At 40.0% G+C, this 18012-nt stretch overlaps 1 protein-coding gene and 1 pseudogene across 4 annotated transcripts in view; both read left to right on the plus strand.

The window, feature by feature from the left end:
- Positions 1 to 18012, plus strand: part of USP8 (ubiquitin specific peptidase 8) — a 153715-nt gene that overhangs the window by 67274 nt on the left and 68429 nt on the right. For all 4 annotated transcript variants that reach the window (XM_023732470.1, XM_004377655.3, XM_023732472.1 and 1 more), the window contains exons 8-10: positions 12441 to 12603; positions 15428 to 15572; positions 15877 to 16100. In XM_023732470.1, the coding sequence (XP_023588238.1) occupies positions 12441 to 12603; positions 15428 to 15572; positions 15877 to 16100 (532 nt within the window). The remainder of the gene's footprint in view (positions 1 to 12440; positions 12604 to 15427; positions 15573 to 15876; positions 16101 to 18012) is intronic.
- Positions 13179 to 13280, plus strand: LOC111820823 (uncharacterized; annotated as a pseudogene).

Below are 18012 nucleotides of genomic sequence, written 5' to 3' on the forward strand. Positions count from 1 at the left end.
TTCTGTTCTGTATTATCATTTATTTCTGCTCTAATCTTTCTGGTGCCTGTGTGCTTCTTTTGCTCTTCTCTTTCTCTTTGTTTGTAGTTATAGAGCTAACATTTTGATTTTGGCCCATTCTTATTTTTTGACGTGTGCGTTTATTGCTGTAGATTGACCTCTGACCACTGCTTTTGCTGTGTTCCAGAGGTTTTGGTATGATATGTTTTCATTCAAATTTCATTTGATTCTAGGAATTTTTTGATTCCCTCTTTGATTTCTTCTATTACCCACTTGTTTTTAAGCAAGGTATTATTGTTCCCATATATTTGATTATTTTTTCCTTCTTCTTCTTCCTATTATTGATTTCTGCTTTTATGGCATTGTGATCAGAGAGAATGCTTTGTGTTATTTCGATGTTTTGAACTTTATTGAGGGTTGCTTTGTGGCCTAAAATGTGGTCTATTCTGGAGAATGATCCATGTGCATTGGAAAAGAATGTGTACTTTGCTGCTGTTGAGTGGAATGTTTTATATATTTCTGTGAGGTCAAGTTGGTTGGTTATGGCTTTTAGATCTTCTCTGTCTTTGTTGAGTTTCTATCTACATGTTCTGTCCTAGAGTGGTGTGTTGAAGTCTCCTATTAGTATTGTGGAACCATTTCTCTTTTCAGTGCTTTTAGAGTTTATGTATTTAGGATGAGTGTCGTTGGGTGCTTGATATATTTTTTTCCATCCTTTGATTTTGTAATATATTTATGTCTTTGGGTCTAAGGTATGTCTCTTGTAGACAGCATATTGATGGGTAGTGGTTTTTTAATCCATTCTGCCACACTGTCTGTCTTTTTATGAGTACATTTAAGCCATTTACATTCTGTGTGATTATCGGTGTTGTACTTTCTTTTTTTTCTTTTCTTTTTTTTTTTTTTTGTGGTACTGATGTTTACTTTCTTCCTCTTACTTTCCTGTGCTGACTTCCTTTTATTTGAGATTTTCTTTTCATTTCTTTCATTATTATAGATTTTGTGTTTACTGAGTCTTTATATTTTTCTTCTTTTTATTTATTTTTTAATTGAACTTTAGATAAAGGTTTACAGAACAAACTAGCTTCTCATTAAATAGTACATATATTGTTTTATGACATTGGTTAACAACCCCATGACATGTCAGTACTCTCCCTTCTTGATCTTAGGTCCCCTATTACCAGCTTTCCTGTCCCCTCCTGCCTTCTAATCCTTGCCATGGGGCTGGTGAGCTGCTTTAGTCTCTTTTTGTCCTATGGGTCTATCTAATCTTTGGCTAAAAGGTGAATCTCTGGAGTGACTTCATTACTGGGCTAAAAGGGTGTCAGGGGGTCATACTCGGGGTTTCTCCAGTCTCTGTCAGGCCAGTAAGTCTAGTCTTTTTTTTTGAGTTAGAATTTTGTTCTACATTTTTCTCCAGCTCTGTCTGGGACCTTCTATTGTGATCCCAGTCAGAGCAGTCAGTGGTGGTAGCCAGGCACCATCTAGTTGTTCTGGACTCAGTCTGGTGGAGTCCGTAGTAGCTGTGGTCTATTAGTCCTTTGGACCAATCTTTCCCTTGTGTCTTTAGTTTTCTTCATTTTATCTTGCTCCTGAAGAGGTGAGACCAGTGGAATATCTTAGATAGCCACTCACAGGCTTTTAAGACCCCAGATGCTACTTGCCAAAGTAGAACGTAGAACATTTTCTTTATAAACTATGTTATGCCATTTGAGCTAGATGTTCCCTGAGACCATAGTCCCCACAGCCCTCAACCCAGTAATTCGGTTCCTAAGGGAGTTTGGATTTGTCCATGGTATTTTTCTTCTTTTTTATTTTGATGAATAGGTTTTTTAACTTTCTTTGCGGTTACCTTGAAAATTACCCTCATCTTCCTAAGTTTGAAGCAGTCTCTTATTACTTCATATCGCCTTGACCTCTCCATTTGAAAGTTCTGTACTATACCATTTATTCCCTATGTGATGGTTCAGGTTGTGTGTCAACTTGGCTGGGCCATGATTCTTAGTGGTTTGGCAGTTATAATGTAGTTTGGCAGTTATGTAATGATGTAATCATCTCCATGATGAGATTTGCTACGAGCAGCCAATTAATTGTAAGCTCACTGGGTTTTACTCTGCTCTGAATTCTGCATTTGACTTGTCATCATCTGAACTCTCGTTCTTGAGACTTGAGCTAGCAGCCTGCCTTCTTAGCTGCTGATCTTGGATTCGTCAGCTCTGCAACCTGTGAGCCAGCAGCCTGCCATCAGGGCTGCTGATCTTAGATTCATCAGCTCCTGTAGCTACATGAGTCAGGAGAAGCCTTCAGCCTGCTGCACCTGGCCCACGTACTTGGGACTTTCCAGTCTCTACAACTGCATGAGCCATTTCCTTGATATAAACCTCTGTGTGTGTGTGTGTGTGCGCGCGCGCGCGCATGCATGTGCGTATGTACGCTTCACTGATTTTGTTTCTCTAGAGAACCTAGAGTAAGATAATTTGGTACCAGGAGTGGTTCTAAGAAACAGAGTTGTAAGGATGAGTTTTCAAAATTGGTTCTCAAGTATGGGTATTCTTAAAGATGTTGATGACTCTGCCTTTGGTAGTGAGGAGGGCACTGCTAATCCATGGTGTGAGGTGACAATAGAAATACTCAAAAATATCACCACCAGTAGATCAAGTATTGGTGAGAGGTGACGCTCTGGATGATCACGTTTGATACTCTTCTACAGTTTTGTCAGAATGAGAAGTATAAGGAAGCTGGTTGGTTGGTCTTACTTTGACTAGACAAAGTGGTGAAAGAAAGTGATGAGCCCAAGGTTTCAGAGTCACAGCTCAAGAACTGCATAAACGACCTCAAAATTGGCACTTGTGCTCTGAAAGAAAGCCTTATTTCTTCTAGTAACAGAGCTGATATTGCTGAAAACCAAACCCAGGGTCTTACTATAAGAGTGGCTGAATTACAACGCTAGTTGAGTTCCCAACTTTGAATGGTGTCTGAAGTTAAAGTGAGGGCATCAATTGGGAAGAAATGGGATCCTGAAACTTGGGATGGGGACATATGGGCAGATAATCAGGAAGCCCCTAAATTCCATTGAATTGCTTCTGTCAACAAAACCATTTGCCCTCTACCCCCATCTCATGAGATTAACCCAGCCAAATCTGAAGAGCCTTTGTCTGAGATATTGCCTGGGGTAGCATCTGAGTTATCACCTGGGGAGGCTTCTGAGTCATTGCCTGGGACATCACCTGAGGCAGATGGCTTACAAGACGTTTCTGAAGGTTCGCAGGACATATCCCCACGACCAGTTTTTGCTTCTAGACTTATACCTAGACATAAGTCCCAGCGAGCCCAAAAAGGTTAAGTACAGAGTGTTTCCCAGGAGGAGATATGCTACGCTGCAAAAGAACTGGTTGACTTTTCTAATACGTATATACAAAAACCTGGGGAATATCTATGGGAATGGCTGTTAAGGGTGAGGGATAATGGTGCAAAGAACATAAAGTTGGATCAGTCTGAATTTACGGGTTATGTGGTGGCCTACACTAAGTCAAGTTGAAGTACCAGACCTGCCTTGGTATACTGTGAAGAAGGAATCTAAAGGCTTCAGGAAATTGGCATGTTAGAGTGGATTTATCAGGTTTGACCCTCACATGGAGTGCCCAGAGGACACACCTTTTATGACAATGGTGAGGAACAAATTTGTGAAGGAAGTCCCAGTATCCTTGAAGACTGCTGTGATTGCTATTTTATGTAAGTCCAGTTTGACATTGGGAGCTACCCTAACTGGATTAATACATCTAACTACAATGGGGCTGATTAGAGTCCATGGTAATAGGGGCCAAGTGGGATACTGAATCAACAAAGAAGGCGGGCATGGCTACCATAATGGACAATGGAGTCAAAGCAGTAATCAGAATAGTCTGACTCATATGACTTATGGCTTTGGCTACTTAGTCATCATGTCCCTAGGAGAGAAATAGATGGGAAATCTACTAAATACTTACTTAATCTGTACAAGTGGAAGAATTCTAGGTCAAGTGAATGGCAGTCTGTCTCAAATCACCAGAATAGAGAGTCACAGCCCCTCAATTCCCAGACTTGAGTGCATTTACAGACCATCAACCCCTTAAATGAAGGGGAGAGTGGTTCCCTTTAGGAAGGACCCCACTGCACTGCCAAAAATTTATACTGTTAATCTTTCTCCCAGCCTTTCCCAAAGAGATCTAAGGCCTTTTATGAGAGTGACTATTCACTGGAGAAAAGGAAATAATTAGACTTTTGGGGGATTACTTCATACTGGCTCTGAACAGTCACTAATTCCAGAAGACCCGAGACATTACTTTGGCCTATCAGTTAGACTCAGGGCCTGTGGAGGTCAGGTTATTGATGGAGTCTTATCTCAGGTTCGTCTTGCAGTGGGTTCTCGAAGCCATCCTGTAGTGATTCCCCCATTCCAGAATGCATAATTGGAATCAGTATACTCAGCAACTGGAAGAACCCGCACGCTGGATCCCTGATAAGTGGAGTAAGGGCTATTATGGTACGAATAGCCAAATGGAAGCCATTAGAAGTGCCCCTGCCTAGGAAAATAGTAAACCAAAAGCAATACTGCATTCCTGGAGGAATTGCAGAGATTACTACCACCATCAAGGACATGAAGGATGTAGAAGTTGTGATTCCCACCACATCCTCATTCAACTTCGCTGTTTGTCCTGTGCAAAAAACAGATCTAGTAGAGTGACTGTGGATTATCAAAAACTTAACCAGGTGGTGACTCCAGTTGCAGCTGCTGTTCCAGATGTGGTTTCATTGCTTGAGGAAGTTAATACATCTCCTGATTCCTGGTATGCAGCTATTGATGTAGCTGATGCCTTTTTCTCCATGCCTGTTTCAAAGGACCACCAGAAGCAGTTGCCTTCAGCTGCCAGTGCCAGCAATACTCCTTCACTGTCATACCACAGAGGTTTATCACCTCTCCAACCCTATGTCATACTGTAGTCCACAGTGACCTTGATCACCTTCCCTTCCACATGACGTCACACTGGTCCATTACATTGATGACATTGTGCTGATTGGACCTAGTAAGGAAGACATGTCAATGACTCTTGACTTATTGGTAAAGCATTTGCATGCTAGAGGGTGGAAATTAATCCCACAAAAATTCAGGCACTTTCCACCTCAGTGAAATTTCTAGGGGTCCATTGGAGTGGGACATGTCAAGATACTCCTTCCAAAGTGAAGGATAGGTATATTGCATCTGGCCTCTCCCACAACTAAAAAGGAGGCATAAAATCTGGTGGGCCTTTTTGGGTTTTGGAGCAGCATATCCATCATTTGGGTGTGCTACTCTGGCCTATTTATGAAGCAACTCAAAAAGCTGCTAGTTATGAGTGGGACCCAGAACAAGAGAAGATTCTGCAAGAGATTCAGGCTGCCGGTACAAGCGGTTCTGCCACTTGGACCATATGATACGGCTGAACCAGTAGTGCTTAAAGTTTCAGTGGCAGATAGAGATGCTGTTTGGAGTCTTCAATAGGCCCCTATTGGTGAATCACAGCGCAAGACCCTTAGGATTTTGGAGCAAAGTCCTGCCATCCTCTGCAGATAACTACTCTCCTTTTGAGAAAGAGCTTTTGCCTTTTTTACTGGGCCTTAATAGAAACTGAAAGCTTGACTGTGGGCCACCAAGTCACCATGTGGCCTTCAGGTGCCCTTCATGAACTGGGTGTTGTCTGACCCACAGAGCCATAAAGTTGGACATGCACAGCAGCACTGTATTGAGTGGAGGTGGTATATACAAGCTAGGGCCCAAGCAGGATCTAAAGGCACAAGTAAGTTGTGTGAAGAAGTGGCCCAAATGCCCATGGTCTCCACTCCGGTCACATTAGCTTCCATCTCCCAGTCTGCACTTATGGCCTCATAGTGAGTTCCTTATGATCAGTTGACTGAGGAGGAGAAAACTCATGCCTGGTTTACAAATGGTCCTGTGTGATATGCAGGCACCACTCAAAAGTGGACAGCGGCAACAGTACAGCCCCTTTCTAAGACCTCCTGAAGGACAGTGGTGAAGGGAAATTCTCCCGTTGGGCATAACCTCAAGCAGTGCACTTGGTTGTTCCCTTTGCTTGGAAGAAGAAATGGCCAGACATGTGATTGTATACTTATTCGTGGGCTGTGGCCAGTGGTTTGTCTGGATGGTCAAGAACTTGGAAGGAACATGATTGAAAAATTGGAGACAAGGAGGTATTGGGAAAGAGGTATGTGGATAGACCTCTCTGAATGGGCCAAAAAATATGAAGATACTTGTGTGTCATGTGAATGCTCACCAAAGTGTGACCTTGACAGGATTTTTAACGATCAGGGGGATTGGATGACTCGTTCTGTGGAAACCAGTCATCCTGTTTACCCAGCCACTGCTGTCATTTCCCAATAGGCTCATGAAGAAAGTGGCATTAGTGGTAGGGATGGAGGTTATGCGTGGGCTCAGCAACATGGACTTCCGCTCACCAAAGCCAACTTGGCTACAGCCACTGCTGAGTGCCCAGTCTGCCAGCAGCAAAGACCAACACTGAGCCACCGATATGGCACTATTCCTTGAGGTGATCAACCAGCAACCTGGATGGAGGCAGATTGATTACCCTGGACCTCTCCCATCCTGGAAAGGGCAGCGATTTGTTCTTACTGGAGTAGACACTGAATATGGATTTGTCTTCCTTGCACACAATGCTTCTGCCAAAACTACCATCCATGGACTCACAGAATTCCTTATCTACCATCATGGTATCCCACACAGCATCACCTTTGATCAAGGGACTCACTTCACAGCAAATGACGTGCAGCAGTGGGAGTATGCTCATGAATTTCACTGGTCTTACCATATTTCCCATAATCCTGAGGTAACCTGCTTGATAGAATGATGGCATGGCCTTCTAAGAATACAATTACAGTGCCAGCTAGGTGGCAATACCTTGGGGCAGTATTCTCCACGAGATGCATATGCTGTAAAACAGTATCCCCTATTGGTGCTTTTTCTTCCATAGCCAGGATTCATGGGTCCAGGAATCAAGTGGTGGAAATAGGAGTGACACCACTCATTGTGGTGACCCACTCGCAAAATGTTTGCTTCCTGTCCCCATGACCCTATGTTCTATAAGTCTAGAGATGTTGGTTCCTAAGGGAGGAATGCTTCCACCTGGGGACACATCACTGATTCCATCAACTGGAAGTTAAGAGTGCCACCCAGCCACTTTGGTCTCCTTATGCCTCTGAATCAACAGGCAAAAAATGGAGTTGCCATGCCGACTGATGTGATTGATTCTGATTACCAAGAGGAAATCAAACTGATATTACATAATGGAGGTGAAGAAGAGTATGTCTCTGGAATGCAGGAGATCCCTTAGGGCATCTCTTAGTACTACCATGCCCTGTGATTAAAGTCAATGGAAAACTACAGCAACCCAATTCCAACATGACTACTAATGGCCCAGACCCTTCAGGAATGAAGGTTTCGGTCACCCCACCAGGCAAAGAACCACGACTGGCTGAGGTGCTTGCTGAGGGTAAAGGGAATACAGAGTGGGTACTGTGGATTAAGGTAGTTGTAAATACCAGCTACAACCACATGACCAGTTGCAGAAACAAGGGCTGTAATTCGTAGGAGTATTTCTTCCTTGTATGTGTACATCAAATATTTTTGTTTTCTTCACTTATAAAATATGAGATGTAAACAGTGCTAGTGCTTTTTTGGTTGTACACGTGTTAGTTGTATCATGTTAGGTGCATGTATGACTTTATAATTGTCTTTAGAGATTATGTATGGTTTAAGGACATGTGTGTACAGGTGCCAAGTTGACGGGGTGGACTGTGATGGTTAAGTTTGTGTGTCAACTTGGCTAGGCCATTATTCTCAGTGGTTTGGCAGTTATAATGTAGTTTGATAGTTATTAATGATGTTATCACCTCCATGATGAGATCTGATATAATGTAATCAACTTCTTGATGAGATCAGCTGTGATCAGGCAGTCAGTTGAAAGGGAATTTCCTTGGGGTTGTGGCCTGCATCCAATATATATGAACTTTCTGGCAAATTCTTTGGGTTTTGCTCTGTTCTGGATCCTGCATTCAGCTTATCATCATCTAACCTCCAGGTCTGGGGACTTGAGCCAGCAGCCTACTTTCTTACCTGCCAATCTTGGATTTGGCTGTTTCTGCAGCCCGTGAGTCAAAAGCCTTCCATCTGACCTGCCATTCTTGGGTTTGTCAGTGCCTGCAGCTATGTGAGTTAAAAGAAGCCTGACGCCTGACCCACAGACCTGGGACTTTCCAGTCTCTACAACCGCATGAGCCATTTCCTTTATATAAATCTCTCTCTCTCTGTGTGTGTGTGTGTGTGTGTGTGTGTGTGTGTGTGTGTATGCTTCACTGGCTTTGCTTCTCTAGAGATCCTAGCCTAAGACACCCCTTTTATTGTTTTGACGTTGTTGTCATTTACAGGTTGACATCTCTGTTTTAAGTATTTTAGGTTTGTTTTATTATTGAGTATTCTTTACCTAGGTTGGTATCTGGCTGATGCTGTCCTGTATGTTAGACTTAGGTTTTTGTCTGATGTTACTGGTTCTCTAATGGAAGGATTCTCTTAATATTTCTTGTAAGTTTGGTTTGAATTTTACAAATACCCTTAATTCTGTTTATCTGGAAGTGTCCTAATTTCACCACTGTAACTGAGAGAGTGTTTTGCAGTATATATTATCCCTGGTTGGCAATTTTTCTTTCAAGGTTTTACATATGTCATCCCATTCATCGCCTTCTTGCCTGCGTAGTTTCTGCCGAGTAATCAGAGCTCATCCTATTGTTTCCCCTTTGTAAGTGACTTCATTTGTCTCAAGCTGCCTTCAGGATTCTTTCTTTGTCTTTTGTTTTGGCACGTGTGAATATGATAATGTCTTGGTGAGTTTCTTTTGGGGTCTATCCTATATGGATAAGCTTCTTGGATTGTCAGCTTTTCATCTTTCATGATATTTGGGAATTTTTCTACCAGCAAATCTTCAGCAGTCTTCCCTGAGTTTTCCATTTTCTCCCTTTGTTCTGAAACTCTGATCATGCTCAGATTTTTGCTCTTGATCGTGTCTCACATGATTCTTAGGTTTTCTTCATTTTTCTTTATTCTTTTGTCTGATTTTTCCTAAAACAACGTGACGTCCACGGATTTGTCTTCAATCTCACTGAGTCTTTCTTCCCATTATCTTAAATTTGCTCCTAAAACCTTCTATTGCATTGTCCATTTCTGAGAGTTTGTTGTTTATCTTTCGGATTTCTTGTTGCTGTTTTTTATAGTTTCTAATTATTTATTTTGACGTTTTGTTCCTGTATTTTCCTAATTTTGTCTGTGTTTTCCTTGATTTTGGCTATGTTTTCATTGGTTTTGTCTGTTTTCCATGATTTTGCCTGTTTTTTCCTTGGTTTTGTGTGTGTGTTCCTTAATCTCTTTCCTAATCTCTTGAAGAGCCCTCAATATTAAGGTAGTTCCAATGCCTTTGCTACTACTAGAAGGTTATCTGATTATTTTGGTCACTTACGGGAGTCATCTTGTTCTGCCTTTTTATATGTTTTGATATTATTTGCTGTCTCAGAGACATTAAGATACTAGTTTCTTTCCTTATTGATTGTGTATTTGTTTCATCCTGCTTTTTTGTTTTGTTTTGATATGTCAGAGCGGGCAGGCCAGGCATGTTCTGGTGCTTCCTCGTCTGTGGGCACAGTAGCTCTCACCACCTTATTTGGGTGGGTCAAGCAGCAGGAGGAAGGGTGAGCCCGCTTCACTGTACACTCGCTTGGTGAGATGGCTGAGAGCAGACTGGGTGGGTGCTGTCTGCCTCCTGGTGTTGGTCGAACGGTGTTGGTGTGTCCACAGCCCCTTGCCAAACGGGCAAGGGTGTTGGACGGGGAGTGTCACAGGCTTACTTCATCACTCAGCAGCTGGTCGAGTGGCAGGAGGGCAGGAGTTGTGTGGGCCCTGTACGGCGGCAGGCCTGAATGCCAGGGGCGCTTTAGCCATGGCAGTGCGGCAGGGGCTCGCGGAAAGTGGGGAGAGTTGGCATACTGGTTTAGGAGGGATGGAGAAAGAGAAAGAATAAGGAGTAGCATGGTGGGAGCCAGCAGTGGGGGCAGCATGGACTCGGGGGCTGGCAGGAACAGGAGGCAGTGGCTTATGGAGCTAGATGGGAAGGAGAAGGAAAAGGAAAAAAATATGGTGTGGTGGGGCAGGGCAGACCTGGGGCAGCAGTGGACCAATGTGCTGGTGGCACTTCATACATGGCCGTGCTGCTGGGCTGGTGTGAAGGGGGTGGGGGTGGTATGCAGGGCTAGAAAGGAGGGAGAAAGAAAAGAAAGAAAAAAATGGCAGCACAGCAGGAGCCGATGGGTGGGAGCAGGTCAGACCTCGGGCGGTGGTGGGCCAGTGGCTTTCTAGCTATAGCAGTGCAGCGGGTACTGGCAAGAGTGGGGTAGGGGGTGGCATAGGAGTCCAGCTGGGAGGGAGGAAGAAAAGATAGAAAAAATAATAACATTGCTGTGGGAGCTGGCAGGAAGGAGGGGGGAGGTGGTGAACAGGTCTAGGGTGGGAGAGAGAAAAGGAAGAAAGAAAAAAAAAAGTGTGGGGCGGGAGGGGCCCGGTGGGAGGGCCTGGGGTGGAGGCTTGTTTTGTGGACCCTGGCAGTGAGGGCTGCTGGGATGGGGGCAGGGGGTTCTTGCTTCTACTCACCTGAAGGGTGAGGGATGGGAAAATATGTTTCTCTGGTTACCAGGTGCTCTGTCTCCTGTTGAGAGCTACATGAAGTTGCCTTCCCATATTACCTGTCCGGGGTCGTTGCTGTCTTTCAAGATGGCGACTCTGTGCTGTATTAGTTGGCAGGGAATCTTTACTCAGCATCTCTCCTTGTTTTCTGTTTTCCTTCAGTTTCTTCTTCCATTCTGTGTTTGATCTAGTTCTTTATCTTTTTGATGCTCAGGGTTTCAGGATTGACACTTGTATCTGTTTTACTTAGTTTTTTAGGTCTCTGTTGCAGAGGGATGGTGTGGTGTGTCTGTCTAGGGCACCATGTTCAGCCAAAATTTGCGTGGGGGGAGGGTAGTGTAAACCATTTTAGTTTTACTTGTGGATACAAATTTCACCAGTCTTGCCCAGCTTGCCAGTATCATCAGTTAAATATTGAAATGCTTACTATATACTAAGTGCTATGGAATTTCTAACCTGAAGGAGTGAATCTGTTATTATTCATTTGTTCAGTCATTCAACAAATGTTTATTGAGCACTTACTATGAGTTAAGCATGGTTCTGAGTGCTGGGGCTTAACCACTGAACAGACAAAAATCTTTACCTTCACATAGCTTATATTTAGTGGGGAATTAGGGGGACATGAGACCAACAATATAAATTTTAAATGTATATTATGTCTGGTGTGGATAAGTGCTATGGAGTTGGAAATGTCAAATGTGCATATTGGGGTGGGTATTAAAATGTTAATCCAGGAAGGCTTCACAGAGAAGTTATTAGTTTAGCAAGTCTTGAAGTAAGGGAATGAATGATGCTGGTATCTGGAGGAAGAGGGTTCCAGACAGAGGGGACAGCAAGGGCAGAGGATAAACCAGGACTTACAGGGAAGCCAGGGACTGGAGTGAAGTGAGTAAGTGGGGGGCGAGTAGTTAGAGATGAGAACATTGAAGTAAGAGGATAGGGGTAGAGAGTGGTGACAGATTTTATAGGGCTTTATTAGGGCATTGTAAGGACTTTAGCTTTTATCTGACTAAAAGGAAGTGAATAGCATGCTTTAACACAGAGTTGATTTTATTCAATACAGTTGATGTAAGAGGCAGCTTAGCAAAGCAACTAAGAGCATGGACATGAGTCAGATTGCCTGAGTTTGAATTCTGGCTCCACTTACCAGGTGTAACCTTGGGCAAGATACTTAATCTCCTTGTGCCTTGGGTTCCCCATCTTTAAAATGAGGATAATCTAACGCCTACCGTATAAGATTGTTGTGAAGATTCGATGAGATATTTGTAAAGCATTTAGAATGGTGCCTGGCACATCGTAAGTGCTGTTTGTGAAATAAATATTTGGTGTTTGGTTAACTATTAATTACAGATGTAAGAGAACTGAAATATAAATAATGTTACCTAGATGATTCCTCATTGTTTATATTCGGCTGAGACAGGTGTTCAGATGACTTCCTCTGTTTTCACTTTTGGCCCTTTTTTTTGTAAAGGGTCAGAATCGAGTCTATTTTTATTTTCTAGTAGTTACTAAAAATATATATATCCCAATATTTTAAAATAGTGAAGTGAATCTCAAAGTTTGCTATGGTGTGGTATGGGCTATAGAACAAAATTCAGTATCTTATATTAGTATACTAGGACCTCACATCTACTTTTGCCCCACTACAAATGTTAATACATTTCAGAGTCACTACTAGTTGGATTGAAGCAAACCTGCCAGATGGTTCTAAAGACAGATGGAAGACGAGGGGGAATGTAGATTATGTGGTACTTCTTGACTGGTTTAGTTCTACAAAAGATTTACAGCTCGGAACAACTCTACGGAGTCTGAAAGATGCACTTTTCAAGGTAAGCAAGTTTCTTTGTTCATTTACTATAATTGTAAGCCTTCTCCTTACTAGAATGGAATGTTGTCTGTTTCATCTTAAGAACAAGAAGACCCATCATGCTTTGGTTGTCGGTTTTTTTTGTTGTTTGTTTTATTCAGATTTAGAAGATTTGTTTTGAAACATCAAATAATAAAACAAACTGATCTATATAAAACAGGGTATTAGACTTTTCAGAAATTATCTAAATCAAATGTGTATTTTTTGTTTTAGTAATTAGACTTTAAAAATGTAAAGGCACACTCCTGAGGTACACCGTTCAGCCAAAGATTAGACAAGCCCATAAAACAAAACGAGACTAATGGGGCACAACAGCCCAGGGACGAGGACTAGAAGGCAGGAGGGGACAGGAAGCTGGTAATAGGGAACATAAGGTCGAGAAGGGAGAGTGTTGATGTGTTGTGGGGTTGTTAAACCAATGTCATAAAACAATATGTGTACTAATTGTTTAATGAGAAACTATTTGTTCTGTAAACCTTCGTCTAAAGTATAATAAAAAAAAATATATATATATATATATGTATATATATAAAGGCAATACTCTGGTTTCTCTTCAGATTGAGTAAATCTTTCACCTTTTACTAAAGATTTCTGTGGAACCGTAGAAGAATATATACATATATATGTATATATATATAAAGGCAAAGGAAGAAGTCACCAAGGGAAAAAAGATGGATAGATTTGACTTCATAAAGTAAAAACTTAAATGTAAAACAAATCATAAGATTAGAAGCTAGAAGACAAAAATATTTGCAACAAATATGATAGTATTTTAGAATACCCAAAATCTGAAGACCTTTAACAAAGAAATAAGAAAAATACTTATGATAAAATAGTAAAATCATCTGTGGACATAGACATGAACAGAAAGAAAATGCAAGTGAACATAAAGATAAAAATGGTCAGCTCTACTAGTAATCAAATAAATGCAAATTAAAAGAACAGCCATTTTCATTGATCAGATTTACAAAGATTACAAAAAATACTACTTAGTTTAATTTGTGAAATTATTAAACTATGATAACACTGAATGCTAGTGAATATAGAAGTCATTCTACTGGTAGGAGGGTCAGTTGATGCTATATTATATCTTAAAAGCCTTAACACAGTTCATGCTTTAACATAGGGAATCCGGGTATAGGTTGATTATATGAAACTAATAGTTCAACTGGTGTTGACCTGTAAAAGCGGCAATTTCATAAAGTTCAACCTAAGATATATGAAAGTTTAGTGTGCAGTAAGGGTAACATAGATCAGTGAGGAAAAGATAGATTGAAATGAATGGTTTGGGACAACTGGCCAGCCAGTAAATAAAAGAAAGTGGATCCCTACCTTTTTTTAGACCAAAATAAATCTCAAATGGATTAAAGATGTAAACATGTTGCTTGACATAATGGAACACCAGAAGAAAAAATTAGTAGATATTTTTATTATCTTGATCCCAAACTAAGTGCCATAAAGGAAGATCAATAGATTTGACCATGTGAAAAAACACCATAAATAAAGAAAATACTAATCAGGAAAAATATTTGTAACATACATGACAAAGCCTATTTTTCATAATGTTCAGAGTATATTCACTCTTCACCAAGAAAATAGCAAAAAACTTCATAGAAGAATGTATAAATTATGAGATTAGTTAAGTCACAGAAGAGTATAAATGGTTTACTAATCATGGAAAGATATTCAACTTCCCTAATAAAGAAATGCTAATTAAAACAAGATAGCATTTTTTTGTCTACTAGTTTGGTAAAAAGTATAAAGATTCATAATGGGCATTCTCGTACACTGTTGATATATAAATTGGCATAAGCTTTTTGAAGGGCAGTTTGGCAGTATCTACCAAAGTTTTGCGGAGCCCTGGTGGCATAGTGGTTAAGAGCTCAGCTGCTAACCAAAAGGTCGGCAGTTCAAATCCACCAGCTGCTCCTCGGAAACCCTATGGGGCAGTTCTGCTCTGTCCTGTAGGGTCGCTATGAGTCGGAACCGACTCAATGGCACCTACAAACAACAACAACCAAACTTTTACTTGTAACCACTTTTTAAACCAGCAGTTCTGCTCCTAGGAATTTACCCTACAGAAATACACAAATATTAAAAAAAAAAGAAAAAAAAAATCTTTCAAAGATTGGCAGTGTATATCAAAAGTCTGAAAATGTTTATGTGCCTTGGTTTAGCAATTCTACTTCTGGGAATTTATCCTCAGGGAGGTAATTTGGTGTGTGCCTGTGTGAGGATCTCCAGGGTTTATCTTGCTTCTCAGCATTATTTATAATTAAGTGTGGAGGGGAAAGGAAGTGTTCAAATGGCTGATTAAATTTTAATGTGTGTGTGTATATGAAATGGAATATCATGTAGTCATTAGAAATGATGATACAGATTTTTATCGATAAAAGATGTTTAAGTAAGAGAAAAGCAGCATCATAAAGTTTGTCTTGTAAAAATATAATTTAAAAAGAAGTGTATATCTATGTAGAAAACTGTTTTCAAGAATTAACTCCAAAATGCTAAAGTGGTATCTCTAGGTGGTGAGGTTGTGGGTAATTTTTGTTTTATACTTACTTATTTTCTAGTTTTTCTTCTAAGACCATGGATTGTGTGGTTTTAAAAACCTGATCTATACAACTAGGTATTTTAATGCTGAATTTTGAATTCAGTTCTCAAATTTTTCATCATTTAGGAGAAGAATTGTCTTCAAAGGAGCAGTTTTAAAATTCAAGTTTGTTATGTTTTTAGTTGCTGAGACATTGCTGCCATATTAAAAATAGTATTTGCTTATTTTATAGTGGGAAAGTAAAACCATCCTGCGCAGTGAGCCTTTGGTTTTAGAGGGAGGCTATGAAAACTGGCTCCTTTGCTATCCCCAGTATACAACAAACGCTAAAGTCACGCCACCCTCACGAGGCAAGAATGAAGAGGTGTCTATCTCATGTATGTATGTGAAAGTTTTTGTTTAAAATTGCTTCAGCAAAATATACTTTAAAATAAGTTATATTTTCAGAGTAATGTTCTTGATTGTGTGTGCATTTGTCTTATTAGATAGCAGTTTGTTTTCAGGCACGAAAAATACAAGATGTCCACAGCCTGGAAGTTAATGTTTTCTCTAAGACTATGTGGTTGTCACTTCATTTAGTTTACATTTAAGTGTCACATATAACATGCATGAGATACATAAGTACTGATCATGGGGTTTGCTATTCTTAATAAAGTATTATTATTATTTTGGGGATTTTAGTGGATTTTACTTACCCCTCACTGGAAGAACCAGTTCCTTCTAAACCTACTGCCCAAATGCCACCTCCTCCTCTACAAGTAGATGAAAATACAGAATTGAAAAAGGATCAAGATGAGAGAATGGGACCACTTAATATACCAACTCCAGTTGAACCAATTGCTACTTCTGAATCTGATGTTTCACCTACAATTCAGCCAGTGCCTGTTGTAAAGAATGTTCCACAGGTATGTTCTTGATTTTCTTTTAATTGTATTGTCCCTTTCGTTTTAATATTATATTAAATGTGTAGTATAGAAATGAAGTTTTATATATAATTACTAATATTTTAGAACAAAAAGTACTAATGAGAAGAATCTATCTTCTGGGACCTTTTTTGTTGTAAAAATTTTTCATTACAATAAAGTCTTATTGCCACAGCTAATAATAGAATAGATAATTCAGAGGATTTCACACTCAGCCGGAAGTCCATTTTCTACAGGCATTACTGATAAAAGATTGTGTTATCACAGTGAACTTCAACAACACTTTCAGGTTTTCGTGTTGCAATTTGACCCATAGTATTTTCCAAAATAGTTTGCTTTACATATGGTAGGTGTGTGATATCAGTATTTGGTTTGGAAACAATCCTTTGGTTCCGTTTCTTTAGAATTTGATACATAAACAACAGCCTTGCTTTAACAATATTTATTGAAAAGTTTTTAAATAACCAAGATATTAAAATAAAAAATTGCAACTTCTTTCTCTTCATTGGATTTTATTTAACGGGAGGTTAAGTTTAATTCTCCCCATGCCTGTCCATTAAGATGTTTTTTCTTATTGTGGTAAAATATATGTAACAAAATTTGCCATTTTAACCATTTAAGTGTACAATTCATGACATTAATTACATTTGTAATGTTGTGCAATCATCACCCTGTGTATTTCCAGAATTTTTCATCACCCCAAACGGAAACCTAGTACCCACTAAACAGTAACTCCCCATTCCTTCCTCCCCCGCAGCCTCTGGAAACCACTTCCATTAAGATTTTTTCAGTTCATTTTTAATTTTTTTTCTCAGAAAAAAAGAATGTTTCATATTTTAAGTAGATGTTATTTTATCTGTGGAGCAGGCTGTGAATAGAAAAGTTGGTATTTTTTGTTATTAAATGAAGTGGTTCATTTCTTCTCTAGGAGCCTGGGTGGCACAAGTGGTTTGCGGTCGGCTGTGAACCTAGAGGTTGGCAGTTCAAACCCACCCAGCACCTCTGTGGAAGAAAAGTCTGGCAAATTGCCTCTGTAAAGATTACAGCCGAGAAAACCCTATTATAGCACATGGGGTCGCCATGAGTCAGGGGTGACTTGATGGCAGCTGACAACAAACAATAAGCTTTAATATTACAGATTAAGTCTTAAGACTAAACAATTTGATTAAACAACTTCTCAAAATATAAATCTAAAAAACTTCTAAAAAGAACTTACATTACTATACTTACTTTCAACTTAATCAACATGATATTTGAACCCTAATCCTTTTGTGTCCCAACATGACTTTCTGAGATACGTGCACTTTGTGAAATATATTTTAAGGATCTTCTGTATGAAAGACAACATGAAGGGTTACAAATATGAGTAAGATATGGATTCTGTCCAGTGTTTAGAAGGAGAGACCTGTATGGAATCAACTATAGCATAAAACAGTGGTAAAATAGATGTGATCTAATAGCACAGAACAGGGAGACAAATTCTAGCTGAGGGGATGTGATCTCACAGCACAGAACAGGGAGACAAATTCTAGCTGAGGGGATCAGATAGGTCTTCATGGAGGAGGTAGTATTTTAGCTGAGTTTTAATAATTATTAATTATTAAAGTGTTAATTTAATATTTAAAATAAATTTGGTTTTGAGAATGTCATGATACCTTTTGAGATAATTGCTAAATATAGGGTTGTGCAGTGTAGAAGGAGCCTTGGTGGTGCAGTGGTTAAAGCAGTCAACTGCTAACTGAAAGGTCGGCGGTTCGAAACAACCAGTAGCTCTGCAAGAGAAAGATGTGGCAGTCTGCTTCCGTAGAGATTTACAGCCTTGGAAACCTATGGCGTTGCTGTGAGTCAGAATCGACTCAACAGCAGTGGGTTTGTTTGGTTTTTTTTTTTTTTT

Source organism: Trichechus manatus, unplaced genomic scaffold, assembly GCF_000243295.1.
Source record: "Trichechus manatus latirostris isolate Lorelei unplaced genomic scaffold, TriManLat1.0 scaffold00052, whole genome shotgun sequence".
Lineage (NCBI taxonomy): Eukaryota > Metazoa > Chordata > Mammalia > Sirenia > Trichechidae > Trichechus > Trichechus manatus.